Source organism: Dermacentor andersoni, chromosome 10 (genome assembly GCF_023375885.2).
Source record: "Dermacentor andersoni chromosome 10, qqDerAnde1_hic_scaffold, whole genome shotgun sequence".
In the NCBI taxonomy this organism is placed as follows: Eukaryota; Metazoa; Arthropoda; class Arachnida; order Ixodida; family Ixodidae; genus Dermacentor; species Dermacentor andersoni.
The window spans coordinates 52343387-52362556 of record NC_092823.1 but is presented as its reverse complement, the minus strand read 5'-3'; the positions used below and the strand labels follow the sequence as shown (position 1 = coordinate 52362556).

Here is a 19170-nt window from a genome sequence, read left to right as displayed (position 1 = left end):
GCGTAAACCACCGCAGGTGCTGGACGTCCTGTGCTCCCTCTGCGTCACCGGCAAGGGTGTGGCTGTGCGCAGCAGCCAGAACAACATCTGCGACAACCTGCTTCCCGGCAAGAACCTGCTGCTGCAGACCCGTCTCGTCGATCACGTGGCCAGGTGAGGACCCCGCAACTATCCGTACCGCAGGAAAGTAACGTAGGACCCATAGGCAAATAAAATAAAGTAGAATGTGAATTTTGGGTGACCTTCTCATTCGAGTTAGCTGTGCGTACTTTGGCGAGTTTGGGAGTGAAGTTTAAATATGAAGATGTACTTGCGTTGAGCGTAACCTGCAAAACAAAGAGGACAAATGAAAACGAGCATTTCGCCGTAGCAGCGTGTCAGTAACCACGCATCGAAGAAAGTGCCGCTCTGGATAACACGGCGCTCACTGTAAAACGGTTTGCACCGTTCAGCCTATAATGGTGTACGTATAGTGCTGTACAAAACGAGCCTTATATCAGGTACATTGCATCAAAGATGTCACGCGCTGTAGGTTTCTTTTTTCTCGAAATGTCGCTAATTAACTTCAACCCAAGCTTAAAGTAATCGTTTACCATGCGATATATCGCTGTCATCTCAATTACCGTCGCCTGCTATGGGTCAACCAAATCTAAAACCAACAATAATATGCGGCTAGTTTTTCAACGTGAGCAACAAGACTTGCTGGTGTCAAAGAATTCATAAGTATAACCTTTTTATTGAGTCAGTCCCTACGTCGTAGACCACCGCTACGCGCTAAGCGCATCCTGAAGGACCGTCATAGAGTTTTCCAGTCCATTCCAGTTCAGTCCAGTTGAGTGCAAAATGTCCTTCGTGTGGTATTTATTTTTCAGTACCGATTATTATATTCCCTCAGATTTTCTCTCCCAAGTGTCTCTTAACATCTTAAGGCTCTCTCTAAAATAACACGCGTACATCAATCTATACTTCTACGAGACAGGCAAATAAATGGTTACTTCCGCGTGTAATAAACTATGGCGAACAGAACCAATAGTATTCATTGCCCAAAACCTTAAAGAAGTATGACGCGCTCTCCACAATGTTGCTACTTGGTCTTCCGCTTTCTTCAAAGTATAATAAAGATATTAAGAAATTACTGATTCCTAATACCTGACCTGTTTGCATTTCGTTGTGTGTGCGATTTTGTTGTAGATCTTTTATTACCCAGTATTACATATTATATCTTCTGTCCTTTTCAAATGCTATTTCACCATTGCCTGCTGGCATATATAGAATCTGCGTGCGGCCCCTGCAGCTAACATACCTGTATTTGTTTTGCATATATGTAGCATGTATGCCCCAGGGGTGCTGAAGCCACTTTTCTAGCGTTTCTTTTTTTCGGGGGGGGGGGGGGGGGTCCATTTCCTAACTTGCTGGTACAGATAAAGTATTGATTCATTCATTATATTATAATTTTTAATAAGGTGTAAAGTTAACGATATAATCCATATCCTGAATAGCGCATTTGAGGATGTAGAAAAGGCATAGTTCGCTCAATACGCCTAAGGGTGCATTATTGGGATGATGGCGGCAACGCCGCACTTGACGAAAAGGTTACACCCTATTTGAATTGACGATTTACCACAGCGATATAATTCTTTTTCGTAATTCTGGGGCCTTACGTGTCAAAATCACGATATAATTATGAGGCACGACGCAGCGGGGGCTCCGTATTAATTTCGACCACCTGGGATTCTTTAATCCAATGCACAGTGCACAGCACGCGTTAATGCGTTAGCATAAGGAGTATCAAAGTGGAAAAAGTGTATGTGTGTGAAGTGTGGGAAGCCAGTCCAGTGTGTGTGTGTGTGTGTGTGTTTGTGTGTGTGTGTGTGTGTGTGTGTGTGTGCGTGTGTGTGCGTGTGTGCGTGTGCGTGTGTGTGTGTGTGTGTGTGTGTGTGTGTGTGTGTGTGTGTGTGTGTGTGTGTGTGTGTGTGTGTGTGTGTGTGTGTGTGTGTGTGCGTGTGTGTGTGTGTGCGTGTGTGTGTGTGTGTGTATTTCTTCTCGTGCATTACATAACGAGGGTTTCGAATCCGCTAACATTGCTGCCATCAGGTAGCACGCGTGGGTTTATTGACCAGTTGCCTTCACCCTAAAGGATCACGTGCTCGTGACGCCTGCGGCGGAAAGGATGGTCCGCATCCGCCGCTAAGGTTTGTGAGTGGTGGTGCTGGCTAACACTCCCAGGGTTATTTCTGAATGAATACCCCCAGAAATTGGAGGAGAGAATGGTGCCGCAGTAGCTCAATCGGTAGAACATCGCACACGTAATGCAAAGACGTGGTATGGTTCCCCACCTGCTGCAAGTGGTTTTTTCATCAACTTCCATTTTCGTTTTTTATCATTTCTTTAATTTAATGAAGGTTCCCAATGTCTCCCATGTCCACCCACTACGGCGTGCCTCATACGCAGATCGGGGTAATTGAACGCAAGACCCCCGCAATAAATGTAACATTTTTATTTTTTGTCTCTACAGCATGCAGCCCAACATTTTCGTTGGCAAGGTCGAGGGGGCGGCACTGTTCAGGCGCTGGTACTATGAGGCCATGGTGGACCACTGCGAGCAAGTGAGCCACCTGGATCCCCACTTGCGCATCGGCTGGGCCAACACGGCCGGTTACGTGCCCTACCCGGGCGGAGGGTCCAAGTGGGGTGGAAACGGACTCGGAGACGACCTCTACTCGTTCGGCTTCGACGGCGCCTGCCTCTGGACAGGTAAGCGACACACGCTTCTTCGATTGGCGCTGCAATGTTTGGAACTGGCCTAGGGCTATCGCCTGCTCGGGATGTCCTGAATAAGGACGGAAGCGGCAGGAACAGCCACGTTCGTGAGCTGTAGCACTATCCCAGTGGTTGAAGGGGCCCCAATAGTGTACGGTGGGGACGACATACAAAATATTTGACAACTCACCACCGTCCCGATTGCAGGTATTTATTAAGCCAATTTTTACCAGGTATATGTCGGCGCCACCGTGCAGGGTTGGAGGTCCTTCGAGAACGAGGATCGTGTTGCAGCATATATGGAACGCGACTGCGCGCAATGCTTCGCCGCTCAGTTGTCACAGACCAAGACGTTGGCGTCGCAGCCATCGTAAAAAAGTCTGTACATACCAGTGAGCTTCGAAGATAGGTTGCTATGGAACCTTTTCACGGCGATCCCCTGGGTACCTTCATTTTTTATCACGTCGTAACGCGTCCATTACTTGCCTCAGCTGTCTCTGTTGCCTCCGTGTCTCCAATGGATGTGCATGACGCCGGCGCGGCTTCGCAAACCTCTGTTCCGGCGCATATACTAGGCAGTGGCTGGGTGGACGACACGAAGCCTTAGCCATAGCTTCAGGGAACATGTAAGCGCTTGGGAGCTCATTAGCCTTGCGAAATGGTGCGAGCACTAAAACTACGAGGAATGTATTGAAAGCACTCCAAACTTTCCACTTCTAAATTAAATAAGGAACTGCGTCTTTTGCTCTACGTTCTTTGCTTGCCGATCACATTGAAACTGCAGCTTCTCATTTTAGAGGCTCAGTAACGTTCCTCGCCTATATATCTGATCGTTTAGTTATTTTCTGTCTAATCGATCGTGGACGGGCTCAGTTGCGGCATATTTGTTCTTTTCGTGTGCAGTGCTTGAAACGCAGACGTTCTCTACTTTGTAATAACTTGTAGCAAGAACATATAATCGCTAGTCACTCGCTTACTCTGTGAACCGTCACGAAACGTTCAGTTTTTAGCATTAGTGCGCTCTCATTTGCTCACTTAATCACCAATCACTTATTCTCGATATGCGGCCGGTAGAGTGGGAGTCATTTTTATTGTGAGTTAGCGTAGATGTGTGCAGATGACGTACGTGGAACTTACTATGCAAGGAAGCGGCGCTATTCCCTTTGTCACAGTGTAATGAGCGCTGCGCACTCTTGCCGACGTTCTGGGGTTAAACTTCATTCTTTGGAGGTTAGCGATACAATGCTGGCGCATTAGTTTTTTTTTTTTTTTGGGGGGGGGGTCCTCGAGGAAAGTTGTGCAACGAAAGAGCTGGCAACGCAGGCCATTCTTGTGTAGCAACGGCCCGTGAACTTGGCCACACAGATTTTGCCCATTTCTTAACATGCCAGTCACTACTTTTGCAGCCAACTACTGCGCAGTTCTTCCCTCTACCGTTCCACATTTTGCAGCATGAACGGAACACAGTGCATTAGCGATCACCATGTCGTGTTTCTCACAGGTGATCACAGAGTTGCAGGGCGGAAGCGGTGATGTTTTCGAATTCATGACCTTTCGCTTGAGGCAACGTGTGGCTCACACACTCCTCTTGTTTTGATTTGAACAAGATCCCCACGATTAGCTCTTCGCACGCTTGCAATGATGCCGCTTTATCTGGGTCGCATGCTAGAGCAAACACAATTTTACCGATTGATCACATTTTTAAATTGCCTAATTGACAAATATTCTTGAACAAAGCTCTAAATAAAATACTTTACCACGCATGCATCAATGGTAAAGCCGAAGACACTCAGTGTTGCAACATTGTCTGTTTTACACAAATCTTTAGAAAAACGCACCCTCAGAGATATGAAAGCGTGCACCTAATACATCTTGGCCTGTTGTTCCAAGTGTTCTATTGCTGTTGCAGTCAGTGTCGTATGCTACTACCATATAGAAACTGGGCACGTCAGTGTGGCGTTTATCTGTCGCGCAGGGGGTCGCTGCAACACGGTAAGGTCGTCTTCACCACCCTACATTCGTAAGGGCGACGTCATTGGGTGCATCATCGACCTGAACGTGCCGGTGATCAGCTTCACGGTGAACGGAATCAAGGTGAAGGGCTGCTTCCGAAGCTTCAACACCGATGGCATGTTCTACCCGGCGATCAGTTTCTCGGCGAAAGTGAGGTAATCGTCATTGTCATCTCCGGTAAAGCGTTTTCCTATTTCGCAAGTGCGCTTCTCTGTGCTGCACATTTGCCCAGAACATGGCGGCACCCGTCACCCGTTCAAGTGAATACGAAGACGCACATGATGATGCCGCTTGTCTCTTGCGCGTGGTTTCATCGCGAGAGCAATACCTACATTTTACACGCTTGTGAAAATTACTACGCTGCCATTAGCAGGGCAACAGCTTCGCAGGAAAGCCCGCTTTGCGATTGTGAAAATGATTTGTTCAATGTTTGTTGCATTCGAGTACAAGTAATTCTCTGTGGGTATTCATTTCAGTTCAGAGTTCGACTGTGGCAACTTCTTCCCTTAACGCCTCGCTCCACACACAGATGCGTAAATTATGTATGGTCATTTGAGATGCTCCTCTTCATAAATATCAGCCACACCTGTGTCCTTGTATACTAGCTATGTACGAAGCTGATCTTGTTACCTGGTTTATGTTTCATGCAAGGCACTAAATCACTGGCTAGTTAGAGGTACCCTCCGGCCCTGTATCGCGTACAGAGGTATGCGATGCAGGGTCAGAGTTGCCACAAGTATTGTGACGGGCTTCAGACTGTACCGCGTTTGATACGTGGCGCTAGAGCGGAGCAGTTTGCCGGAAACTTTTGCAAGGCTGCGTCCACCTGCCGCGAGCAACACTCCTCGTCCTCCCAAAGACGTCCCAGCATTGCTGCTTTGGCACACACACACAAAAAAAAAAGAACTTTGAGCTTCATTTTCTCTTCTAATAATCAATATAGATGGCGTAATTAACGGCAATAGAGTTTTCAAATGACACTTTAAAAGTGAGTGGGTTTAGTGTTTCTCTTTAGTATTATCCTTAACCTGCATTACGAGCCGGCCTCTGGTTCGCAGCTGTCGATTCCTGCTCGGCGGAGACCAGGGCAAGCTCCGGTACGGCCCTCCTGACGGCCACTCGGCCTTGGTCGAGGCCCTGCTGCCGCAGCAGGTGCTCGCCGTCGAGCCGTGCTTCCAGTTCGGCGACGTGCCCAAGGGAGTCCTGTTCGGGCCGGCGCAAATTGCTGACGACGTGGTTTTCGTGCCGTCACCCGTAGACACGTCCAACGTAAGCGCATCCTTTGTGGTTATAGGTTGATGCGCAACGTCATACGGAACATTTATTGAAGGCTAGGGGCAGTTGAGTGTGGCACGCAATCGGTGCTCTGGTTTCGGGGACAGCTCCAGCGAACGCACTGCTTCGGTGTCCTGGGTCCTATGGCCCCACGGACCGAAACTCGAGCTCCACATAATCAGTCACAACCGAGCACCGAGTGCGCCTCATCTATGACTCGAGCATCGAGCATTACCGCCGGCAGAAAAAAAAAATATAAACAATAATGGGAGCATCCTACGTAAATAGACGTGAACGCAGAAATTGTTTTTTCTCAGCATCCACTAGACCTATTTTGATGACGCTTACACAGCAAAAAAAAAATTCATAATATTTAAAGAGTTTGGGAAAGTGATTCTTATTTATACTGCGCATTTTAGCAATATTCTGAAAATTAGAAAATTAAGAAACAACAAATATGCCCCAGATTTACATCTCAACTCTGCAAAGAAAAGTGATGACGCAATTCTGTGAACCATACCCATGCGGACGTCTAGCGGGGGCAAAATTTATATGCTGGTGTATTATATGCGTCTTTGGAATGTGTGTTTAATTTCTCAATATGACTTTTTCTCAACCATTGAGCACAACGTAACAAGGAAGCTGTGAGCTAACGCTTCGTAATCGTCCGCTTCAGGAGCTCTATTGGTAAAGTTTAGAGAACTATGGCATATATTTAGAGAACAGAGTTATGGAGCTCCAAAGAATTTGCTGCCATTTTTTATCGATACTTAGAAAATGCTTTCTCATCTGCCATATTTCATGAAAACTCCTTGTCTACAGTACAAAATGCTTTCTCATCTGCCATATTTCATGAAAACTCCTTGTATACAGTACATGTCTTTTTTTTTCATTCTTCTTCAGATTACCCTTCCCAACTACATCGAGTCCGTCCGGGACAAGCTCGCCGAAAATGTCCACGAAGTGTGGGCAATGAACAAGATTGACATCGGGTGGAGATATGGAGAGGTATGTCAATGAACGACACAGTTGCATTTCAAACTTTCATTGAAAACAAGAATAGTAGAGCATCGCACACGCTAATTTTGATAAGAATATGTCACTTGCTTAAAGCTAATTAAGAAACTGTCAGCCACGTTTTTAATTACAGATCATAACCCAACTTTCAACGTTCTGCAAGTTCTCTATGTACAAGGATTAGATCGAACTTGTCCTGAAGCTATTCATCGCTGCGTTAATTCGTTTACTTCTGCATATTGTCATTTAAAGCGCAGCACTTGCACCCTACTTACATACATTCAAAAGAGGCCATGTCAACTCACTCAGAAATGTTGTTTATCGAAGCTTTAAAATATAATGCAAAAGCATAGACATGACCGTGCAATTTCGCACCGTTGGTACTAAAAGTAAACGTTCAACTTTTTTTTTCTCCTTTATATGCAGCACACGTACAACGTGGAAACAAATTTACTTCATGCATTATTAATTTATCGCTTCTAAAAATATGTCATGAAGCACAGCTAAGGGAATTGTACGTCAACATCAAGATACTGTTCGAAGCTGCCTATTTAATACTGATCACGCAGGTGAGAGACGACGGCAAAAAGTTCCACCCGTGCCTGACATCATTCGAGCACTTGCCGATGGCCGAAAAGAAGTACGACACCACACTGGCTCTTCAAACTCTCAAGTAAGTCGACTTTAGTTCTGCAAATTATCCGTACCAATCGAAAACTCGGTGATTCCTTTGAAATGCGCACGGCGCAAAACTGCCACCCTAGGTGTGCCACACAGGCAGAAAAAAAAAATTGTGCAGAAACAAACGCCCATGATTGTCAATGTAAGTTAATAGCAGGAACGAGCGAACGAACGAACGATAATCCCCTTCCCTCCCACCTCTTCCTGCAACGCGGTTGCGCGACAGCCCCTCCTCCCCTTTCCCGCGCCCCTTTCCCCAGCTTGGTTGCGCGAGAGCATGCAAGTCCGACCACCAACCATCGACTGCCACCGACCACCGCGAACCACGAAAAGAGACGAAAGAGCAAAAAAAAAAGCTAATCGCTTTAAAAGGAGGTGATGCTCGTGCGGTTAAACATCACGTGGACCCTCGGCTTTGGTATTGGAGAAGGCAGAGAAATGCCGCTTGCGGACTCTGGCCGCGATAGCGGGGGAAAGCAGCTCCCATTGTCGCACGATGGACACGCAAAATTTGACTTACGTCTATTACAGCATCTACTAAAGCTAAGTCAATACTATTGCGGTAGAACGCGCACTGGAAGGCTATTTACAGCTTAGAGTATACAAGCGAAATTTTCGAAGAGGCATGGTAAGGGACCATTTAGCATGTGGTTCCTCATTCGCAACAATGTGTGGTATGTGCTGACTTACAGCGATAACGTCGTTTAGGTCTTTCTGCAACCGTCATGCTTATGCGTGTTTCTACTCGTACTGCTTGCGCTTCGGCGGTTTGCACCAGCTTTTTCGAACTGAAGTTGGTCTCAATTTCAGGACCATCCTTGCCCTGGGCTACCACATCACGGTGGACAAGCCGCCCGCGCGTATAAAGACAGTCAAACTCCCAAACGAGTGAGTATTGCCATGTCCTTAATAAGTAACGAGTAAGTATACAATTGTACTAGTACAACAACGTTATGTAAATAAAAAGACGGCGCTTGCCGCAGCGAAGAAGATGTCGACTTGCGGGTCACTTTGCCTTTGCAAGTCTTGATCACTCAGTCACCTACCTGTCCCTTTCAGTTATCTTGGACACACCGGAATCTGTTTGTGTGTTCCTATTGTTCTTCCTCGTCAAGCAATTGGCCTGCCCCGTAAAATGACAGTTATCCTTCAGATTATTAAAAACATCTGTTACTATAAAACAAGTTTATCGCTGCATGTTTCCGTGTGATACTTTTGCAAAGTAATGCATTTCTGCGGTTGGGGAAGAGGGCATGCTCAAACGTTTTATCTCCGCCATACATCCTTATGTTGTAGGAATCATGTTTCTTAAGGTTAACTTCTTACGCTCTCCAATTCTGTTTAATTTGTTTGGCTTCGAAAAAAAAAACAGATCAGCCTTATTTTACTGGTTATAAAATATCAAGCGATAATCAGATGATGAATATATCTTCATTAAACTAGGCACCGCCGCAGAAACTGCCACGGCTCCGATTTAGCATCTCGGCAGTGGACCATACTAGTGAATCGGAAATCCCGCAGCATGAAATACGGCATGCTCTCTCGGTCAACGTAACAGCATTTGTTAGTAGCTGTAGTGTTATGGTACTGGCAGGGCATGGAGTGCTTCCTGGAAATTTCAAAGTCACCACACGACTAGCCAGATCTTCTGCTGAGCCGCTAAGAACTCGAGCTCTTGGGGTGTTTCCCGTGCTGCAAGGCCCCCTGGCCTTTTTTTTTAATTACGGAGTTTTGGCATGTCACTGCCGGTTTACCTTTACCGATAACCACCTACCGCCTACTGCAAATGTGCAGTCCGGCACCAGTAACGCATTGCTAAAATAATATCATGTGACACTGTCAATACCGATGTGGTTTTCGCTGTCATAAGCACTTGCACTTGCAGTTTGGTGTACTTAAAAAACTTTATATCAAACTTCCTCGGGTCGCGAAGACCAAAAGGCTAATAGAATGAAAGTGCGCTTCGTCAAACGTTCTGAGCTAGCACCTAATTTTGAATTCCACATCCCATAGCCCGTACCTCCAACCCAACGGCTACAAACCGGCTCCATTGGATCTGGGTGCGATCACGCTGACTGCCAAGATGGAGGAGCTGGTGGACCAACTGTCTGAGAATACGCACAACGTGTGGGCCCAGGAGCGCATCCAGCAGGGATGGACGTACGGCCTGGTCGAGGTAAGCTGACATATCCGCAAGAGTGACGATAGAAGAATTACGTGACGTTTATCCACATATCAGCGCAGCAAAACAAGACAAAGGTGGTACCAGGTTGCAGCGTCGATGTGCTGTCAAAATGCGATACCGTCTCGTCTAAATCACTATCGTTTGACATCGATGCCTCAATCTAATGAAATGCTTTGTATTGAGTCAGAGTCATTAAAGTAAAAATATTAAAGCATTCAGAGTAGATGGACAGCGTATGACATCGGCTAAAAATTTCACAGAGAAACATGATCTTGCGCTGTATCGACCGTGGTTTGAACGTCCGTTCGATGGAAGTAACATAAGAAATAGTTCCATGTTATTTCCTAACTCTGCGAAAATAAGCTCAATTTCTTCGTCTTACAAATCAAGAATGTAGCCACCTTCACTCAGAAGTTATTAATAATAAGTGCACTTTTTGCGAAGCACTGGGTAGCATTGCTTAAGTAAGAACCATTTTTATAATCCTTGCATTGTTTCTTACTTAGTCGCTATTAGTACTGTTACAAAGATATCTATGAATTGATACTTATTGCCTTTTAAACACATTTGTTGACGTTGTATAAGAAACAGATCATTGTCACTCACATACTTTATTAAATTGTTGTCATTTTGTAACCACTTACCTCGGCAACGCATCTGGCCCTGAGAATGTAACAAGTAAACAAAAGTGAAGTAATACTTAAAATTAATTTTAGTGTTTTGTAAAAATCAAGAAGGAACGATGTATGGATACTTTACTCCAACCGTTCTACAACTTCCAGTGTATGACGAAAACTTGCGACTGGGTCTGAGCCTTTTAAAGCCACTGCATTCAGTTTCGTTCCTCGCATAATTTAAGTGAACGCTGGTAATGTTGAAGCATGTTAATGTTGAGATATACCAACCACATGAAAGCTCCTTCCGGTCTTGATTCAATATGATTGGTTTACAATTCATGCTGTCACCCATCAAAGCAGACAATATGTGACGTTGTTTGTACGTTTCCCTTTTATTTTTTCAGAACCAGCCAACGAGGAGAAGTCCACACTTAGTGCCTTACAAAAGCGTCGATGACGTAATCAAGAAAGCCAACAGGTAATTCTCTGACAATTTGACAAGAATGACTACCGTATCAAGCGCAAACCACAAACCTTGCCTTTCTAGCTTATTCTCGAAATCGTTACAAAGCAAACAGGTTGGCTGTCTAGTGCAGCAGTATAGAGGCAAAATTAAATTTACAAAGTATTCCATTGAGCGTTTTCAGGAAGTGGCGGTACTGATAGAAAGCAAAAATGTAACCATAATGTAGAGCGCCTGGTACCATGTAACTTTCAGATAAGTTTTCTAAGGTTTTTGAAGGTAGTGCAGCAATGATAACACTGCGGAATCACCATCAACAAATTAGCAGTGCCACATGACAGCAAGAGCCTGATGGACGCTAAATCAACGTGGTGCGCTAATAACATTTACTATTGCATACTTTAGACACGGTGGTCAAAGAAGGCAAATATGCCGATTAAAACAGGTATTGTAAAAATTTATGATGGATGATGTTCCCAGATGGAAACGTTTCCCTTAATAAAAGGAAAATTAGCAGAAACACTATTTCCGAGTAACATTTGCTAATTGTAGCATAATAGCGTGATTCTGTCATGCATTATTTGTCTAGCTCAGGGAGCTAGGTTAAGTCTGCTAAGCAGGAGACCTGTGCCATTATGAAATCATATCACTTGTACGTAAGTTTAAACAAAAGGAAGCCGTTCTCAGCTCTCACGATAAGCCCTTGATATACGCAACAGACCACAATAAGCTCATCTATCAAAATATATAAAAAGTGAATTATAGTTAATGCAACCATTATTGCGATAATTATTCCTGTCGAATATACCCTTATGCCCTATATCCAATTATTATATTTCAAGAATAAGTATCTCATATAAAACACTTATGTTCTCATATATAGGGAATCCTCATTCAACCAGGTTAATGTTCTGTGGCTCCAAGACAGCTCTCCAGAGTTCACTCTCCCCACTACGTCCCGGATCACATGGGCAGCTCCTCGCAGAGATCATACAAGTCCACCGTCGAGCAGTTGACAAAGAATACGAGATAATATTTCAATGGTTGCCTTGTCACTGTGGCATTCATGAAAATCATCAAGCGGATGCAGCCGTCCGTTTTACCCACGACGTCATCATGTGTTTCCATCCCTCTTTGGAGAGCGGACGCAACGAAAAAAAAAAGCTTCGCGGGCTTCCACGTGACCTACCCTTGGGTTAGTGGAATTCATCCAAATTTACAAGCACGCGCCTTCGTTTTCTGAACTCTTTTCTACAGCTTCGTATTCCGTCCGGCCTCTCCCGACGTGACTGCACCCTCATAGCTCGTCTACGACTTTGAGTAGCATCTTCAAATGCGCAATCATTGGTCACTGAAATGGCCAATAGCCCACCTTGTGACTTTTGCGGGTGCAGCGAAACGACCGCGCACTTTGTTAGCGAATGCACTCGTTTCAACCTGCAAAGAGTAGCCCCCTCCTCCCCCACACTAGACCAGCTGGACAAGCGCCCACTCACAGAAAGCAAAATTCTTGCACAGTGGCCTACAGGTACATCAGCGTGAGCCGCTATAAAGGCGCTGCTGTGTTACATTAAAGATATCGGACTGTGCGACAAATTGTGATTGAGCACTGTGTGCCACTGTGTTTCAGTGGGGCATTGACATTGTGTACGTCCATGTTGCGCCTTCCCAGAGTGCGTGACAGCACCCACACTGACAGTTCTACATTATTCACTGTTTCTTTCTTTTTTGTCTCATCTTTTGTATCCATTTTCTGCTTCCACGGTACAGGATAGCCAACCGGAGACATCCTCTGGTTAAACTCCCTGTCTCCCTGTCAACCTCCCTGTTGCTTTGGCGTTGCGCTGCTAAGCCTGAAGGTGCGAGATCGAATCCTGGCCACGGCGGCCCCACTTTGGTGGGGGCGAAATCCAAAAACGCCAGTGTGCCGTGCACTGGCTGCTCGTTAAAAGAAACCCGTGCGGTCAAAATTAATTCGAAGTCCCCCACCAGGGCGTCCACACAATTGTATCGTGATTTTGGCTCGTGAAACCTCAGAATTCAACGATATAGCCGTGTGGACCATGACTGATTAAATATCGACGCGCGTACATTGTTTATCACTTGTTTATCCGTTTTCCGGGAACCGCTTTTCACCCGCTAACAATCTACATTTATCGCTCAGCGCAAGACGCGCCTGTATGCATCAGAACTTTCCCGAATGTTATCGTTGATTCTTTTCGATTCCTATGTTGTCACTGAATCTTGTGTAACCAGATTGTGAGCACGACGCGTGTAGTATTGTACTTTAGGGAAAACAAGCGAGCACCAGCAATTACGCTGGAATCTTCGACGAGTCATGTATAAATAGCGAACGCGCTTGAACCTGTGATGAAATTTTGATGATCGACGCATATGCCCATCACTATCGTTCTGCCAGAGTGTGACTTGTTCTTGTGGGCACAAGGTCGCCCAGTAAATAGATAGTTTCACGACTCCCAGCTGTGCCACAGTCTCATTCTTCACTGCCACGACAACGTGAAAATAGAAATAAACATAGGTGTTTTCACACGAGATAGTGGAAAATGAAGCCTATTCATCTTTTTTCTATAAGGAGTGTTTAAAAACATTTTTCAGTTTGTAAACTTGGTGCAAACAGGGTGGCAACGAAGCTATCATTCAACTGTATGTCATTTCAAGGATGAATTTTCATGGCCGGAAATTATTGGTCACTGGCGAGTCATGTATTGTGCCTAAAGTGCTATCTCACTTCCCATTTCTACTAGGGATACTGCTGGAGAGCTGGTCAAGACACTTCTTGCTTATGGCTATGTCCTGGAGCCTCCAACAGCTGAAAGCCTCGAAGGTAATTGGACAGCACGTCATGTGCCAATACCGCTCCACTTCATTTGAGAAATCTCTGCTACACTGGACAAATCTACTGGTTGTTACTCGTGCTAAAACAATTTTGATATTCAGGCTGGTTCATAGCATGCCTTCTATGCGGCAAAAAAGAAGCAGATATACTCTCCGAAACTGGATGTTTTGCAGTTAGATGCTACATATTTAGCGCATAACATTGTGCCCGTGTACCTCCGTACTTTGTACAATAAAACGACAGTTTGCTAAACTGCAATTCTCAGCGCAGGTATGAAACGTTGTTATATGCGGAACATTTGCTCAGTCAGTAACACTCAAAGTAACATGCTTGTTTTGATTTTTCCTCCTCACAGGCGTGCAAAGTAAAGTAGCATCAGTGAAATACGATCAACGAACCTACCGTGCCGAAGTAACGTACTCCGTTTCTGAAGGGAAGTGGTAAGTGCTCTTACCCATATTCACAGAAAAATATATTATAACGCAGATTTTTTTGCATGCACCTTAAAACAAAGGAACCGCAATGAAAAAAAATGTAATTTTAAAAAATTATATTTTTTTCGTTCGAACAGTAGTATGTGTTTTGCTGCTTTCTCCATATGCTTTTTTTTACAACATTCTTCCTTGACCAGCACAATTTGCCGTGTAGTTTCGCGTTTATTTCCTGTCTCGTGCGTTTATACACTCTACTGGCATATTTTCAACCCTCATATTAGGTGTTTATACCGATGTCACATACTGTGGTACAAGTGATTATGCAGCCGAGAAAACAAAAAACGACTTGATTCAGCTATGATTCATGCATCAACCAAGACACCTGTAATTGTTGTAACGTTTATTGTGTGGTATGGATAAATTCTTACTATTCATTCTGTGATTAAAAAAAATAATAGATGTTGGTAAATGCTTAAAACGCTATGCTACACTATTGGATATGTGTCTGTGTTTCTTCCCCACGCTGCGCTACGTTTGTGTCACTTAAATCAGTCTTAGGATCGGACAGTTATATTACAGTCTGCTTGTGCAAAATCAAGCTCACTTCCAGTCCAGGCAGCCATTTCTTTCTTAATTACCACAGTGTGCATTGTAACACATGTATACAGTCGCATTTTCTCCTCCAATAACTTGCGTGAAGTACTGTGAAAACTGCGCAAGTATCGTACACAAACGCACACAAAACTAGGTGCTCCTTAATGCCATCGCTCACATTCATTGGCGTACTTACATGAAGCCGCCTGAAAAATATCGAGCAACTGTCAGGCAGGCGCTCGTTGCTTAATATCAATGTTTGTGTGCACATGAATCGGTAGAGTATTCAGGCCATTTACATCCATATATTCCGCATTTCCGAAGCGAATACCATACGTCCGTATACCGTGGTAATGTGTACACTCCCGTCTTGCATTGTCTTTGCCCGTCGCATTTCCTTAATAAAGTGGCCCATCGTGCACGATGCCATCAGGTAGCCTCGTTACTTGCAGGTACTTCGAGTTCGAAGTGATGACACTGGGTCCCATGAAGGTCGGGTGGGCGAACGCCAGCAGCTTCCTGCCATCTTGCGAGATCGGTGGTGACCATAACTCCTGGGCCTACGACGGCTTCCTGGTGGGTTTCATGCTCAGTCCAAGTCTGTACCCCTACAAATCTATTTCTTTTTCATGGGGGGCGTGAGATGGCGCTGATTTTGATTACGACATGCCAGAAAGCAAGCAAGAAACCGGTGGATTATCAGGAATACCAATAACAGCTATTCGGTTCGTTTTTAGTTACAAGCCATACGATGTTACAGAGAATGAAGCCGAGCAAAGCACGGGGAAGTTGATTGTTATGTTTAAATGAAATGTAGAAATATTGAAGTGAAGTGAAATGAGTGTACGAAAATATAACTTGCCGAAGGCGAGAGGCGAACGCACATTTGCCACATTACATCAGCTGTGCTTTACCAATTAAGCATTTTGGCTTAATTGCAGTGCCACAGTGCGTTTGAATCCACTAAAATATTATGAGATGACCCGCTTTACACGCTAAGGGATGGGTGCTATGCCAATAATAGCCATGTGGTAGTTCCAGTTGGTTTTTCTGGAGTGCAGACTTTGAAGGGCTGTCTTCGATTCCGTAAAGATGGTCCAATGTCGCAGAAGGTGCGATAACAGGTATCTGATTGCTTCTTTACCGTACACAGCTCGGCGCATGTCGATGATATTCTTTCGCGCCGGTAAGGTAATATCTTTAATGTGTAGGACGCTAACAAACCGCAAGATGAACTTTGAAGTACTCATTAGCCATCCGTGAAGATATGTCTTGTATTCGAGTATTCCGCCCTGGTATAATCCAATGCTATTTGTAGAATAGCTACTGGCAGTATTGGTTTTGTCTTGTAATCTATGTGAGGTATAAACTGGCACATGCGTAGACCACACCTTCCATAGTGAGCAGTGCGGTGGCTTTCCTTGTTGAGCTTGCATGGGTATTCCAAGCCAATACCAATACCAGTAGTTACCATAGCTTTTTGTCGTTTAAATAGCGCACGGTCATTTAACGCACTTGAATGTCAGGTACCTCTTCGTCTAAAGTCAATTAAATATTTCTTAAGCAAGGAACATGATTTTCAAGCTGTGGACCAGCGTACATTGTTTCAGCACTGCTTTCTGGCCCACAGGCTATCAAATCCCACGGCGGGGGCACGGAGTCTTATGGCAAGCAATGGATGATCGGTGACGTCATTGGATGCATGCTCGACCTACATGACCGCACCATCAGTAAGTGAATTGGCATTAGTTGACGTTGTTCTCACTCATAAACCTTAAACTTACGGTAGAATCTATGCCATTTTCTTCACCATAATGAAACAAATTTTGTTTTGATACATGAGTTGCAAATTAGCGACTATAATTACCTAATTTTAATAATAGGCTATTGCTTACAAAGTGTCTGGAGTCTTCATACAGATAGTGGTTCCTGTGTGTCTCCGTCCTTTGTTAAATTACGTCACGCTGTGACCTTCCATGCAGGCTACTCTTTGAATGGAGAATTACTACTTGACAACCTCGGTGGAGAAGCTGCCTTCTCGGACATTCCCTGCGGCGATGGTGGTGCGTGACGTCTTTGTGCTCATGTTCTGCACAGCGAAGTTTCCAATAAATGCACTAATGTTAAAGCAAACATACGGAGATATTAAATTGCGTAGATATATGTCTGTATTTCACGCTAATTGTTGCAAAGTTACACAAGCATACAAATCTTTTACCTGGCTAAATTGGCCCTTGTCCCACCCTTTATCAATGTTAGCATACATGCTTTGCATGGTGTGCGACGCAAATCAGCGCAACATCTAAATAGTGAGCAGGCTTCAGATGCAGTTATTTTTTATACGAACTTGGCATTACGGCGGGTTAATCTGGCGTACATTAAGGACGCTATATACTGCAGGTCTTGCCGTCCAATCTCGGCTGCAAACATTCTATAACACCACTTCATTGTCATATGCACTAACGTGTGATAAACAATCGCAATTCGCAAGTTTTTAATGCAATATTATTTCCCCGCAGCATCCTACGTACCCGCATGCACATTTGGCATAGGCCAGAAGGCGAAGCTGGTCTTCGGTCATGACGTCAACCTGCTCCGGTTCTTCACCACCTGCGGCTTGCAGGAGGGGTACCAGCCTTTCTGCGTGTAAGGGTCGCTGTCTTTATTATCGTTCTTTTTAGACCCTTTTCGTCCACGCTGTGGCAGCAGTGCATTCAGGAACTCAGAAAACTTCCGGTCATGCATTTCTGACCGTCAAGTTAGCCAAGAAAACGGGAGCATTTTACCGCGTAGTCTACTGTAGGCACATATTCTTCGTGCGCTCAGATATAAAGAATAAATTAAGTGCGCCATGCGTCGATCTCATTATACGCTTTTTTTTGTTCCACTGAACAATAAATATTCACTTGTCGAACATCCCAAATTTACAGCAAAACTAATGCCAGCAGGAGGGTTCTGTAAATTTATAGGCTATTTTACCTTCCGTTGTTCCAGAGGGCTTAACCGGAAGTCTTCTGGGAAGCCTGCTTGTAAGCATAAAAAAGGGCCATTCACTCTTTCGCGTTTGTTGCCGAATGTCAGCGTTTTGAAACGCCCTTGCTGTCCACCTTGACTGCCTCTACAGACCTGCTGGTTAACGGCTCTGTTCTCCATAAAATAACGCAATGAAACAACAAACGCAACCCAAATATCCTGACTGCAACGAATAGACGCCATCATATGCATCGTTCATTTTTTTTAAATGCCCATAGCTTTCTTGAAGTGTCCGGCTATTCGCCTACGATGACAATCATTGTCAATGCTTTCTGCGCAAGTTAATAAAATAATAAACACTCAAACTCACAGTGGCATCCCAATTTTCCTGTCACAAAACGCAATCACGTGGCATTACTTTGCGGTGTGCTATAAGTCCGAGCTAATGCGCGCTTCATAACGATTACGCGTTGCATGTCGAATGTTGTCCCCGAAGTGCGCAAAAAACTGTCGTCGGGCAAGTAGAATTCCGGCTCTTAGCGATGACAGTACACATAAAATTGGCACTATGTGTGCATTCAGTTTTCTGGCCTCTGCGCGGTGCACTATGCATGGAGGGGCTGTAAATCATCTACTTTCTCCGATATTTACATTTATGTCTGCTTGTCACAACGGCCGTCATTAGTGTACCGCGCGCACGTCATTCTGGCACCATATTCTCAAACAAAAGCAGCCTCATCACAGCGGCCTCCGGAGAACAGTACAGAAACTACGCTGTTCTTGTCAGCTCAACGTTCTCGACAAGTACGAAGGTATCCGTACTGAAAAAAAAAAAAACAGGTAAACTTTAGTTCCCGATTTTTTGATTACCTTATGCAGATGTCCCTGTCCAATACCTCCATTATAGGTAAGCTAGATGGTACATGTCTTGGAAGCAAGCAGCGTTAGAAACAGAACAAAAACAAGAAGACACTAGCTTCATCGTATACGATGTTCTGTGACATGAACCATTGAGATCAGCTCTGTGTCATCGAGAAGGGCAGAAAACCGCTCTCTCTCTCACTCCCTGAAAACGAAGAACCAAGTTTAGTGCCTCTGATGAACCTCGTACTTGCTAACAACAACACACTTTGACAACACCCGCGTCGTAGGTGAGTTTCTGCGTCCTTGGCGCCTTTGCTACCAATGTAAACACGTTAGCATTCTTCCCAAAGTCATCACTAAAACTATTTATTCGCCGCTTAGAGCTTCGTTCCGTGATAAAATAAGGCGTTCTTTGTTATACTATAAAAGAACTGATG

At 44.7% G+C, this 19170-nt stretch overlaps 1 protein-coding gene across 6 annotated transcripts in view; it reads left to right on the top strand.

The window, feature by feature from the left end:
- Positions 1 to 19170, top strand: part of RyR (Ryanodine receptor) — a 314977-nt gene that overhangs the window by 110760 nt on the left and 185047 nt on the right. For all 6 annotated transcript variants that reach the window (XM_055062325.2, XM_055062323.2, XM_055062324.2 and 3 more), the window contains exons 19-33: positions 17 to 153; positions 2516 to 2754; positions 4736 to 4928; positions 5832 to 6042; positions 6952 to 7056; positions 7635 to 7738; positions 8557 to 8634; positions 9760 to 9922; positions 10953 to 11026; positions 13777 to 13856; positions 14224 to 14308; positions 15349 to 15472; positions 16527 to 16626; positions 16879 to 16959; positions 17416 to 17542. In XM_055062325.2, coding sequence (XP_054918300.2) covers positions 17 to 153; positions 2516 to 2754; positions 4736 to 4928; positions 5832 to 6042; positions 6952 to 7056; positions 7635 to 7738; positions 8557 to 8634; positions 9760 to 9922; positions 10953 to 11026; positions 13777 to 13856; positions 14224 to 14308; positions 15349 to 15472; positions 16527 to 16626; positions 16879 to 16959; positions 17416 to 17542 — 1901 coding nt within the window. The remainder of the gene's footprint in view (positions 1 to 16; positions 154 to 2515; positions 2755 to 4735; positions 4929 to 5831; positions 6043 to 6951; positions 7057 to 7634; positions 7739 to 8556; positions 8635 to 9759; positions 9923 to 10952; positions 11027 to 13776; positions 13857 to 14223; positions 14309 to 15348; positions 15473 to 16526; positions 16627 to 16878; positions 16960 to 17415; positions 17543 to 19170) is intronic.